Genomic DNA, 13,898 nt, shown 5'->3' with positions numbered 1-13,898 from the left:
AGTGTAGAGTGCAGTGAGGTGGGATTGCAGGGACACAGGCTGTGGGGCAGCTGGGGAGGTTGAAGGTGCGGTTGGATTGCGTTCAGAGCGACGCGTGAGCAGGGGCAAGTCGGGTGAGATCCCGTCGCTGCAAATGCTGTGGAATCCATGTCGGCTGCAAGCGGAAGTCTGGAGGGTATGAGTTGCGGTTACTCGCAAACCCGGAGGCGGAAGGGGTGAAGGGTAAGCGGTAGATAGAAAAAAAGTGTTAGAAGTCAGTGATGTCAACAGTGGTGGGCTTGGCCTGGCGCCGGCCCGAGGAGGATACTGCAACAGCCGTCCTAGCTCAGTTGGCAGAGCGCAAGGCTCTTAACCTTGTGGTCCAGGGTTCGAGCCCCTGGGGTGGCGACTAAGTAGGTCAAAACTTCGTTTTGGTCTTCATCCACCTCCCGCTTTTGCACTTGCCTTCCCTCTTCTCATCTCCCTTTTGTGCCCGACCCGACGCCCCCCGCTCGCTGCTGCGACCCCTGTCCCTGGGCGAAACCTGGGTGCACCCCGCTCTGTCGTGCTACCATTCACCCCCACCAACGTCGCACCTGCTGCCCAGCACTGTCATGCCGCTTCCATGCCGCTTCTGTTCACGGCAGGCAGGAATTGAGGAAAGAAAAATCCCAAGAGTATCAGTTGAGGCTTCCTAAACGTTGACGATACATTGCAGCCTCGGAACGCAACCAGGACCTTCTCAGAAGAAGATGCAAATTTCTGCGATAGTTGTATTTAAGATGCCGCAGAAACTTCCGTACTAAACTCCCGAAACTTGACAGCAAATAATCCTAACACGACATAATCATACTACTAAAATCATAAGCCCTATCAAAAGTCAACTATACTTTTCCTTTTCCTTTTTCCTTTTACTGTGACTTTTTACTTTTACCTTTACTGTGACTTTTACTATGGCTATGACTTTTATTTTTACTTTTGTTGACTGCGCGGTTGACTGCTCCGTTTATTACTGCACGGTTATGAAATTTGAACGTTGAGTTTGTGGGTGTGTGCAATCCAAAGTGTGTGTTACAATTTGAGCTTACCCAAAACAAATTTGAAACTCTTGATTACAATTTTGAAGCTCTTGATTACAAATTTGATGTTCAAAACATTTTTTGGATTATGCACTTCAAGATTGAGTTGTAAATTGTGAGTTGTAAGTTGTAAGTTGGAAGTTGTAAGTTGGAAGTTGTAAGTTGTGAAGTTGGAGTTGGAGTTGGTTGATGTGATCTTGGAGGTTTGAATACAAAATTGGAGTTGGAGTTGGTTGATGTGATCTTAGAGGTTTGAATACAAAGTTGGAGTTGGAGTTGGAGTTACAAAGTTCAAGTTGTGGAGATTGTTCAAGAAATTTGAGGTGAGATTGCAATTTTTGCAAGATTGTGAAAGATTGAAAGGTTTTGAAAGATTGAAATTTTTGGTAATTTTTGATTTTGGGTAATCATAAAATCAAGTTTTCAAACATTAAACTTTCAAATCAAGTTGAAATTTAGTGGTTTTAGTTGCAAAAAACCAAACAAAAAACATCAAGGACTCAAAAACGAGCAGCTGCTGTTCTGTGATGTGCACATCGCCGAAACTTTTACTTTTACTTTTTTTAACTTTTTTTTTTGCCCAACAATTTTTCATCCACTACATAGTTTTCATCCATTGCACAATTTTTCATCTACTGCATGGTTTTCATCTGCTACATGATTTTTCATCCTTTGTAAATGAAACTATATTTTGGGCAGAATTCATTTAACAGTGAGTTAATATCTCCCAAAATATTAATTATTTTTGAATTCCGACTTCGGATTTGGACTTTTTAGGTGCATTTTCATTTAGTAGGAAAGAAAATGATTTATGACAAAAGTTTTCAAAAATCGACATTTTTAAGTGTCTTCAAAAAAAAATAATTTAGAGTCTAAACTTTAGAGGTAGAGTATGGCTTGAGAATATGTTCATCACATTTATTTTCATGCATGTTTTTTGTGTGTTAGATCAATACCTCTTGGCTACGAATGTGTTGCAAAGCAAGCACCAACCTAATCTATTTTTTTCTTTGAAGAGTAGTGCATTGAACGTAAACTTTTTAGAGTGGAGTGAAACTTCATCAAAAGGTGCAACTTTCTTGGAGCACAAGCTTACAAAGGTACTATCAAAAACCTTACTTTTGTGAGTTTTGAAATGGTTTGGGATTCACGTTAGGATTTTTGTTATCCTACATTAAACTCTGCTTTTTCTTATCAATTTTTTCAATCTTTGTGGAGTTTAGGATTTAGGGTAGGATTTCTTCTATCCTACACTAAATCCTATTTATTGATATATCTTTTTATCTTTGTGGAGTTTAGAATTTATGATAGGGTCTTCATTCTCCTATCCTAAATTCCACTTTTTTTATTATATTGTCATCTTTCTAGAGAATGGCTCGTGCTTTGTCTACCATTGATAATTTTGTAGATGTCAATGTTGATAGTGTTGGATCAATGTGCATCCAATGTCCAAAATGTTTGGCTTTTCGTTTTAAAAAAGAAAAAAATACCATTTGTTGTTACAATGGCAAAATTGCCAATGAATATGTTAATCACCCCATTGTCCATCCAATGCTCAATGAGCTTTATATAGGCACAACACCTAAATCTCGAGAGTTCCTTAAATCCATTCGAAAGTATAATCAAGCTTTTGCATTTACAAGTATGCGTAGTAAGTTTCAGTCTGGCCAAGTTGAAGGTAGAGGGGTATATACTTTTCGTGTGAACGGAGAGTTATGCCATCACATTGGAAATTTACAACCCGATTTAGACGAAGGTGCTAGATTTGCACAAATTTATTTCTTGGATGATGGTTTACAAACAAATCGTCGTATGGAGATTTTTGATGATCTTCATCGTGATGTTGTTAACAACATTCAAGAAGTTTTAGAATCCATAAATGCGTTGGTTCGTGGTTTTAAGTCTTCGCGTGATGTTCTTCAAAGGGGACAAAACATGGGACTTCGTATCTCCGGTGAGGTTCCTTTTGGTGAACATCCCCGTCGATATAATCGCCAAGTAGTTCCAGAAGTTACTGCTATTGTTCTTGACGAACAATACATGAATTTTGGTAGAGATATTATTCTTCACCAACGTGGTGGAGATTTAATACGAATAAAAGAAATTCATCCAGCTTACGATGCTTTATCCTATCCTTTGTTGTTTCGTGATGGACGATGTGGGTGGTCACCAACTTTTAAAGTAGATACTGGAGTGACTTTAAAGTCATATGTCCAATATTTGCTTCAAAAGCGCTCAGAATCTAATGTATTACATAAGGCTGGTAGATTATTCCAGCAATATGTAGTGGATCAGTATTTACGTGTAGAACATGAAAATTTGCTTTTCATTAGGCAACATCAAACTGAACTTCGTGTAGAGTGCTATCAAGGGGTCGTAGATGCTTTGCAGGAAGACAATGGAGCACGCATTGGGCGTCGCATTGTCTTACCTGCAACATTCATTGGTTCCCCCCGATACATGCAAAAACTCTTTCATGATAGTATGGTTTTGGTTAGAGTTTTAGGAAAACCCGATTTGTTTGTGACAATGACATGTAATCCGACCTGGCCTGAGATTCTTGATGAGCTTGAGCTAGGTCAAAATCCTCCTGATCGTCCAGATATTGTTGTGCGTGTTTTTGAGCTCAAGTTAAGAGCATTGATGGATGAGATTACGAAGAAGAATGTCATGGGAGAGACAATTGCTTTTTGTTACACTATTGAGTTTCAAAAACGTGGTCTTCCTCATGCACACATTCTTCTTTGGTTGAAAGACAAGGTCAATGACTGTGACCTTGTAGATAAGATAGTATGTGCGGAGATTCCTGATTTAGATAGACAACCGCAATTGTATGCCACGGTTGCCAAGCACATGATGCATGGACCATGTGGTATGGACAATCTCAATTGTCCATGCATGGAAGACGATAGATGTACAAAGAACTATCCGATGCAAGCTCGAGATACTACCGAGGTGGATGGTGATGGATATGTTTTGTACCGTCGTCGAAATCAAGGTCGATATATCAAGAAACGTGTACGTGGACAAATTTTCCGTTTAGACAATCGATGGGTTATGCCATACAATCCATATTTGATAGGTCGGTTTAATTGTCACATTAATGTGGAAATTTGCAGTTCTGTAAAAACTGTCAAATACCTCCACAAGTATATTTTTAAAGGTCCAGATCGTGGTGTTGTAGAAACAGATGAAGTGGTAGATGAGATTAAGGATTTCTTGGAGGGTCGTTATGTGGCTGCCCAAGAAGCATGTTGGAGGCTCTTTGGTTTTGAAACTAATAATAAGAGCCATAGTATTTGTCGTTTGCCTGTTCACCTTCCCGGTCAGCAATATGTTACTTTTAAGGAAGGAACATCTTTGCACTCGGTGATTGATCAAAATGCTGAGACTAAACTCACCAAGTTTTTTGAGCTTAATTGTCATATTCGTGCCTTAATTGCTTCTGGCAATCAAGGCAACCATATGCTTCTTCGTTACATGGATCTTCCACTCTATTACAAGTGGGATGTGAAGAATAACGTGTGGGAAAGAAGAGTACGTTGTCGTGTTGTAACACGAGTATACCTTGAAAATATAAAAAAAGGGGACTTTTATTAATATTCAGTTACCTCGAATATTGGGAGCAACAACCAACTCCAGTACAAATACTGAGTGGCCAGGTTCAGTCACCCCGTTACAGTCAGTCGGGGCATACTGAAATGCTCAGTTCGATTCCAATAACGGGAGTCAGCAAGAAGAGTAAGGACCAATTCACACGACGGGTGAGCCTGGTTCGAAGAGCCAATTGGATCCAATTTCGAGAATCCAATCCGGGTCCTCTTACCCAATATGAGACCTGAATTGGTCGGGTAACTCAATACAATCTAATTACGAAAAAATCCAGGTCTTACTACGGGCCTCAGCCAATCTGACGCGAAGGACCAATTTGATCCAATTACGGGAACATCCAGGTCTTACTACTGGACTCTTATCCAATATGAGACTTGAATTGGTCGGGCGACTCAATGTAGACCCAAGTACGAGGTTCGATTCTGTTTCAGGCTGTCCTATTCTCTGTGTCGTTTCAGGGAACGTTGTTTTCAGTAAATGGATTTCTTAAAGGTAAAAACGGAGGAGAAAGCTCTGACGGCGAGAGCCAATTTTGGATCCAAGCTTGACGGTGGGAGCCAATTCCAGATCTAAGATGGAAGATTGAAGAAATTCAGAGGATAAGGTTAGAGGAGAGATATAGTTTTGGGGGGGGAAGTTTTTGAGAGGGGATTAGAGAGAGCTAGCTTCATGCTTCGGGTCGGGGAAGAAAAGACAGAGAATTGGGTTTTTCTTCTTCATAGGGTTTTGGAAAGACTGAGGCAATCGTTGCTGAAGTCAATGTTGTAATGGTGAATCGGGATTTTTAATGAAGTGGATTTGATTACTCTTGACTGTTTTATGAAATCGAGTTACGTCTGTGATGAATATTTAAAAGGGTGTCTATAGGATTGAGTATGGGGAGTGAATGAAATTTATTGGGTTAATCTAACAAGACAGTCAGTGGATACAAGATCGTAAGTACAAAGCGGTATTGAAGATTAACAGTTTGGGTTGTTCGGGGTTCTCTGTAACGTCTAGAGACCTACCGGCTGGGACAAAAAAGGACTTTGACAAGCAGTCAAAGGACATCCGTATAGATTTATGGTATATTCTTGCAGTCGTGTATATTCCAACAGTCAAAAACTGATAGATTGCTTGACTATTGACGAATCTCCATACTACCTTCTACAGCCAGACGTCCAGCGCGTTCTCGAGCAGGAAAGCACGTAATACGAAAAAAGTGGTGAACCCAATGTGAAAGCTTGAGGTAGAAGGTATTGGATTTTGGTTGATTTTATCTTTATTTTATGGAAAATGAAAATAAAAATTTTGAAGGATTTTTGGGAGGAGTTTCTAGTGGGGAGTCTTCTAAAGGACAAGGTATGCACATGGATCTGTCTATTGCTAGTATGTTTCAAGCCTTCTCATTGTCAATGCAGCAACAACAAAGCAATGATCGAAAGGAAGCTTTGGCAACCAAAGCATTACAAGCAGTGGTCAATAAAATTGATCAATTTGATGGAAGGAACATTTCAAGGTACTTAAGATGTTATGTTCGTGAAATGGAATTAAATCAGGTTTCTGAGAAGAAAATGGTTGCACTATTTGGACTTGCCACGATACCGGAGATAAGAGACCACATTACATCGATTATGGATCGTTATGGGAATTCATGGGAGGATTTTTCACATGCATTGAAAGACGAATATTTCTTGGAAGATACTGATCGCGTTACTAAGAAGCTGTTTCTGGGATGGATTGAACGGCCCAATAAGAATTTGCAAGCAACAGAGCTACTAAGGGAATTTGAGAGGCAGTACTCTCAATTATCGAAGGTAGAAAAATTGACATTGGAGCCGAACAAAGTTGATCTATTTCTTCAAGCTGCTGATGGAGAATTGTAAGGAAAATTAGAACTCCTTCTTGAAGGCAAAGAAGAAGATGAAGGATTGACAACAAAGTGGAAGAACGTTGAAGATGCAGTGGGATTGCTTACAAAAAGAGAAAGGAGGAAGGATAGGAGCAATATTCAGAAAACAGTACAAGCACCCAAAGCTCCAATACGTACAACACCACCAACAATGCCTACAGTTCAACCTTCGACATCCTTATCAAAGAAAGCAGATATGGAGATGGAAGAAATTATACGAGGAATGCAAGATCTTCAAATCAAATTGGCAAGACTTGAAGAGAATACTTCTATAAATAATTCGAAGAATGTTTCAAAACAAGGATATGTACAAAGATGCATTTGGTGTGATGATGCTTCACACACTAGAAAAAATTGCAATGAATTTAATAATATGATACGGCAGGGAATTATTTACTGGAAAGATGGGAAGATAGCATTGAAAAATAGAGAGGATCTTCTTCAAACCAATTTTGGTAAGGGAGGAATGAGAGCATTGGTTCAAGATTACTTAAAAGGGCATGAAACAGTAGCACGAGAAAGTGCAAGTTATGGTGCTAGAGTAGATGATGAAATTGGTGGAAGTACGGAAACTAGTGAGTTTTGGGCTTCTGCCGTTTCTACAATGCAAGAAGGGAAATTACCTCGAGAAGCGTTATTGAGGACTGCAGCTACAATACGAGGTAGAACAGGTTGGGAGGATCCTGTTGAGTCTCTTTCAGTTCATGCATATATTGCTAAGAGCCAACATGAAGCTTTGATGGAAGAAAAGAGACGAGGAAATTTTGATGATACTAAAGAAGGAAATTCTTCTAAGAGGCAAACTCGAGGAGACAAGGCTCGGGAGGCAGCTTCATAAGAATTGCCTGTAAAGGATACCTCAGCATCATTGGGAGAAAAAACAAAGGAGACAAAAGATAAAGGCAAATCAATTGCTTATAAGCTACTTTCTGACATTGAAGCAGCAATAGATTTGAAAGGGGTGCTGGAAGAACGTATATTAAACGCTAAGGTGGAATTCACTTTGAAAGAAGTCTTGAGAATTGCAAAGAAGGAGTTTCATGATGTCATCATTGACAGCATTAAGCGAAAGAGGTAATTAATGGGTGAAACTAGAATGAGTCATGCTATTGATGCAAGAATAAATAAAGATGAAGAAGAGGTTGATATTGGTTATAAGCAACCAACAAATGAAAAGAATGGGTATAATCAACGAGTACGTTTCGAAGATTCTAGTGACAAGGAAATGGAAACTTTGAGCCATTATACTCGAAAGCATTGGGCAAGGGCAACTACTGAGGTATTGGTGAAAGTAGGAGATATAGAAGAACTAGTTGTTGCTTTAGTCGACCATGGTTCTGAAATAAATCTCATGTCTAAAGATCTTTATAAGAAGCAAAAATGGCCAATTGACATGGAACATGGATGGGCAATACGAGCAGCTAATAACACACGGGGCGAATTATATGGAGCTTGTCTAGATGTCAAAATTCGGATTGGGGATGTTGCGACGGAGCAACATTTCTTCGTTCAAGTTACAACGTCTTATTCGTTGATTTTAGGACAACCTTATATTACGGCAACACTGATGGAAACAAAAGTACTTGACGATGGTTCTGTTTATACAAGGGTACGTAGCAAGGATGGGAGGAAAGCTGTACAATTTCTAACAGTACCTCCTAACCATGAACGGAATCGAGATAGGTTGAGGGAGAAACCATTGCCAAAGATTGTTGAAGGATTTAAGGATTTTGGGGAGGTACCACTGTAAAGCGAGATTATGGAGGTACAAAAGAGGAGGTACTCTCGCGAGATGAAGGTGCCTTTGATGCGAGTTTTATTGGTATATTGGAGAATGGAAATATTATGTATAAGAAAGTTGAAGATTTTAAAAGAAAAGAAAGAAAAAGATTATATGATATTGAAGGACAGTTACGCAAGATAGGTACATTGCAAGATGATGAGAGGATTTTGGGTGTTTATGAAGAAAATGGGCTGGAAGATTCATTGGAATTGATTACATCTATTGGGTTAGGGGATAATGATAAGATTGTTGAGATTCATTCGAGAGAGGTTTATACCATGCTTGAATCTTTTCAAGCACTAGAAGTCACAGTAGAGACGAGATATAAAACGGCAGATAAGAAGGTAAAGCCTATTGCCGGACCATTACCAGAGGATTCTAAAGAACAAATGGGAGAAGCATCAAAAGAAGCAAGTTTAAGAGATCCAATGAGTATTGGACATCAGTTTACTAAAGAGACTTTTGAAGAATTAAAGATTGGTTCTGATGGTTCTTTATTGCCGGAAGAAATTACTTGCTTCAAAAAGATGTTGGCTAAACAAGGTAGATCGTTTGCCTTCGAATCTCATGAAATTGGGTGTGTGGATCCAAATATTATAACACCTATGGTTATCTTCACTGTACCGCATGTACCTTGGAATCTAAGACCGATTCCAGTACCGAGGATTCATTTATCTAAATTGGTGGAACTATTAAAAAAAAAGATACAGCTTGTTTCTACATAATCTACATATTGAACTAAGCATCTTGTTATATAGCTTCTTTTTATTCTACTTTTTAGTTAGATTTGAAATGATACTTCTAGTGATCGGGACGTTTTGCCTTGTCTTCATATTTATTCTTTAAATGAGGCCTCCATGATAAACTGTATAGCACAATATATTGTTACCCTTGCTATTATTCAAGCTGAATATGAAGGAGGTGCAATAGTTCTTTCCAATAATGATGCCATAATTTTATGTTTTTTAGATGCAAAACATGAAATAAGGGCTAATGGTTACTCTATACGACCATTGGCTGTGTCAATAGATAGTGTTGCAATGCCTTGTAGCGTGCACAATCGCTTATTTCTCTTAATGACATATGAAGTTATTGGACTCTGTTCGTTTGAGCTTGCATGATTTATATGCCACAAATTGTAGGCCTCTACTAAATTCTTGTTGAAGGACTATTTTAATAGCAAAGTCGGAAGCATCAATGTCCAACATATAAAAGATATTATGATCATATGGTGTCATGATGTAATACAACTAATAGGTGAAAGAGTGTGGAGATTATTATAATTTAAGAGATCTTAGTTCAAAGTATTAGAAGAAATTATCTTAAAAATATAGTTAATAGTCAGAGGGGTAGAAAAATTAAAAGCTACCAATGCTCCCTTTTAGAAAGGTGACTTCTACTTACTTTGTAGCACCGTAAGTAAGACAAATCAAAGTAGATTGGAAAAATAAATAATATAGGCATCTTTAGAAAGAAGTTAAGAGTAAATTCTAAAAAGATTTACTTAAAAAAACTAGATATTGATACTCGGAGAGGGTTGGTTATGAACTAGGGCCGAAATCAGACCCAGGGGTACAAAACTCAGTCTCAACGACGATTCTAGGGTTCTTTTGGAGATCGAAGATTGAGATTTGATAGCAAATTAAATAGGATTTCTATGAGCATTGATTTTGGATGATTTGAAGTTATTATGACTTTGTAATAGCTTTACAAAGTCAAGGTTTGTTTCGGATGACTTCGATTTTATGAAATAAAATATTGATTACGTTTTGGATGATTTCAAGAGTTTTGTAATAGATCTATAGGTGAAATTTTGGAGGTTTTTGGTTATTGTTGTATTCAATATGTGTCATGAATTTGAGTTTGATCTAACGGTTGAATTGAAGAATATTGAGGTTTAAGTGGATCTAGGTTTCAAAAAGTAGAATTTTAGGTCTAGTGGAGGTTTTTGAAATTTCTTGCAATTGACTTGTTGGATTGGAGTGAAACTTATGTGAGAGGATATAAGACTTGTTTTTCTATATGTGTGAGAATTTTGAGATTAATCTAATAGTACAAAGGAGAGATATTGGCTCTCGAAAATAAGCATCAAGATTGGAGAAGGAGGCTAGCCAATACATGAGCTCATTTTTGAGGGTATCGTGAATTTGGTAACTCCGATCCTTTTCAATTTTTTTGTGTTTGTTTTTAAGTTTTTTTTTAAGAAGTATATAAAATTAGAGTTAAGATCAATAGTTTATTCATTAGTTATTGAGGTTTAAATATATTATAGGAATTATTAGGATTTTGTTAGGAATTAGTTTGGGGTTTAGAGTTTGGATTAGGGTTTGATTTAGGGTTTAGGATTTGGATTAGGATTTGATTTAGGGTTTAGGATTTGGATTAGGATTTGGTTTAGGATTTGGTTATGGTTTGATTTAGGATTTAGAGTTTGGTTAGGGTTTGATTTAGGATTTAGGATTTGAATTAGGATTTAATTTAAGATTGGGTTAGGGTTTAATTTAGGGTTTAGGATTTAGTTTAGGATTTAGGGTTTGGATTAGGATTTGATTTAGAATTTAGTTAGGATTTTATTTAGGGTTTAGGATTTGGTTAGGATTTGATTTAGAATTTAGGGTTTGATTAGGATTTTATTTAGGATTTAGAATTTGATTAGGATTTTATTTAGGATTTAGGGTTTTGATTAGGATTTGGTTAGGATTGGTTTAGGATTTGGTTAGGGTTGGTTTAGGATTTGGTTAGGATTTAGTTGAGATTTGGTTTAAGGTTTGTTTAGGATTTGATTTAGGATTTAGGATTTTATTAAGATTTAAGATTCAATTAGTTTTGGTATAAAGTTTGAATGAAATTCAATAGGATTTTAACTAGAATTAAATTAAGATTTAATTGAGATGTATTTGAGTGATATTTGTGTTCTTTCTAATGTTTTTTTAAGAATTCTTATTATCTGTTTGAAATTTCTTTCAGGGTTTTTTGAATTTGATTAAGCTTGCTTAATATTATTATGATCTAATTAGAGTATTGTTAATATTCTATTAGAATTAGGATTTTGTTATTACAATTTCCATTCTTTCTTCTATAGCCAAGTACCTGGAACATTCTCTAGGAAGACTTCACGTATTACGACAACAGTCGCAATATTGGAGCAATAATAAATACCTCCTTCAACTTATCAAAGGCATTTTTTTGCTCTAGTTTCTATTTAAATTGTGCACCCTTCTCCATTAGATTTTTCAATAAGGTAGCATTGTGAACAAATTGCCAAACAAAATGGAGATAGTATTTAGCAAGGCTTTAAATTGAGTAAACTTCAAAAGCATCTTTGAGGGTTGGCCAATCCTCCATTGCTTTTACCTTATCTTATTCCATACACATGCCTTAGGAGCACACTACATATCCCAAAAAGGTGACTTTCAATTTTTAAAGTTCTTATTTTGATTGCTTGCAATAGAAGCGACTATCTTGCAGCCAACGCATCATCTTTTGTTAGTATTGTTCTTGCTCTTTAAAGATTTTATTATATTTGAGGATATCATCAATGAAGGCAACTATGTACTTGTCCAAAAGGTCTCAAAATAATCTATTCATCTGACTCATAAAAGATAATGGAGCATTAGTGAAACCAAAGAGAAAAACCAACCATTTAAAATGTTTACAGCGCATACAAAATGCCAACTTTTCTACATCCTCTCTTGCAATAGGTTTTTGCCAATAGCTACTCCTAAGATCCAATTTACTGAAGATTATTGAATCTCAAGGTTGGTCAAAAAGATCATCTACGCGTAAAAGTAGATATGTATCTTTAACAATCTGCTTATTAAGGCTTCAATAGTCAATGCAGTTAAAAAGTTTACCATCTTTTTTGGATGCAAAGAGTACAAATGTTCTTGATGGTGATATGCTTTTTTGAATGAGGCCCTTCTCCAAGAATTTGTCCAATATTTTTTGCAGCTCTTCAAGTTTTTTTGATACTAAGTGATATATTGGTCGACTTGCTAGTTTAGTTGCAAGGAATAGTTCTTTTTGAAAGAAGGCACCTTGATCTGAAGGTACACCATTAGGTAGGTTGATTGAAAAGACAACTTGATATTCTTGTATGAGTTGCTCTGCTTATTCTATCTTTTTAGCTGTCTTTGCCACTAGTGATGCAAGATTCAAAACCACCATATGTACTGGTTTTTCATGTTGTAATTGCTTCTTTATAAAGGTCATCTCTACAAGTAAGTCTTTGATTGCAAGTTGTCTTTTTTCTTTCCTTGATGTGGAGGTACAAAGAATTACCTTGCATCTTCCATCTTTAAAAGAGATTGTCCTTAATATCCAACCAACTTGCTTATTTCTCATGTCTAGCCATAGTATACCAAGGATAACATCATACTTTAGATTTGTCACTTTAAACTTTTTCTTAAGACGTAGGTATCTATCAATCTCAAGGTTTCTTCTTCACATGTCTCACTCAACACATTCTCTCAATCATTTCCAAAGTATATACTTCCTCCTTTGATTGCCTTAGTTTTAATTTCAAGTCAATCGGTAATTTTAATTGAAATACAATTTTCTGTAGAGTTATAATCTACAAGCACTTGACATGGTTGTCCTCTTAATAGTTTCATTAGATATTTCAATTGACTCTTTTTATAGTTATTCGAGGCTATACTATTGGTCTCTAAGACACAATAGCTATCTCTAGTGCTAGCTCTCGACATCTTATTGAGGAGCCTTGTTTTCCTACTCTGACTTATTATCGACTTAGTGAGTTTTGAGAACATAAATCTGCCTTGTCTTACTTGTACTTACACTTTGACATTTTGGACAATCTCCAATTTGATGGCCTAGCTCTCGAAAATAAAAACATAATCTTTTTTGTACCAATATTTGTCATCTTTGTGGTGTCAATGATCTTTGTAGGGCATCAATCTCCATTGGCATTGGTTTTTGTATCATAATATTAGATAGTGGTATAGGACTTCGTGCTATAGGTCGTGCTCCATGATTTTTAAAATCTATAGCATCGATCTTCACAGCAATCCAAATTACTTCTTTGAATGTTTGTAGATCCATTAGTTCCACCTCTTGTTGGATTCCAAATTTTAAACCTTATAAGAATTGATCCATCATCTCCACTTCCAAAATATTCCTAATTTGGAGACATAAGGACTTGAATTGGGAGACATAATCTTGCACCAACTTAGCTTGTATAAAATTTGCCAACTGAACGTATACTATCTTTTCAACATTGATGGATTATAATTAATTCCTAAACTCAATCTCAAACTCCTCCTAGTTACAAAATCCACCTTAAGCTCTATAGCTTTGAACTCAATGTCGCCACCAAATGGTTGTCACATCTTTCAAATAGCTAGCTGCATATTTAATTCCTTCAATGGTATTTGCCCTCTATAGTTTGAGGTATTATTGTAGGTTGAAGAGCCATTGACATACAACTTCTTGTCTAAAAGTTCTAAAGTATGTACTAGGCTTATTCAATTTCAACCTAGTAGATGTCAACTCTCTTGTCCTCAAGGCCTCTATTTATCCTTGCAAAGTAACTATT

General features: G+C 36.7%; 1 protein-coding gene and 1 non-coding gene across 2 annotated transcripts; both read left to right on the top strand.

The window, feature by feature from the left end:
* The first annotated feature begins 314 nt into the window (after window positions 1-314).
* On the top strand, window positions 315-387 carry TRNAK-CUU (transfer RNA lysine (anticodon CUU)). The gene has a single exon. It is a non-coding gene; the product is annotated as a tRNA-Lys (tRNA).
* A 2,315-nt stretch (window positions 388-2,702) lies between these two features.
* Window positions 2,703-9,421, top strand: LOC141046217 (uncharacterized). The gene is made up of 2 exons (XM_073538891.1): window positions 2,703-4,595; window positions 9,374-9,421. Exons 1-2 carry the CDS (start codon window positions 2,703-2,705, stop codon window positions 9,419-9,421), a joined length of 1,941 nt encoding a protein of 646 aa, XP_073394992.1.
* The last annotated feature ends 4,477 nt before the right edge of the window (window positions 9,422-13,898 follow it).

Source organism: Physcomitrium patens, chromosome 14 (assembly GCF_059467195.1).
Source record: "Physcomitrium patens ecotype Gransden chromosome 14, ASM5946719v1, whole genome shotgun sequence".
Lineage (NCBI taxonomy): Eukaryota > Viridiplantae > Streptophyta > Bryopsida > Funariales > Funariaceae > Physcomitrium > Physcomitrium patens.
This window is presented reverse-complemented; position numbering and strand designations above follow the sequence as displayed.

Coding starts and splice junctions, on each gene's coding strand:
- LOC141046217 (XM_073538891.1), top strand. CDS start 2,703: ATGCGTAGTAAGTTTCAGTCTGGCCAAGTTGAAGGTAGAGGGGTATAT. Junction 4,596..9,373: donor ATAACGTGTGGGAAAGAAGA/GTACGTTGTCGT, acceptor CTGTGTCAATAG/ATAGTGTTGCAATGCCTTGT.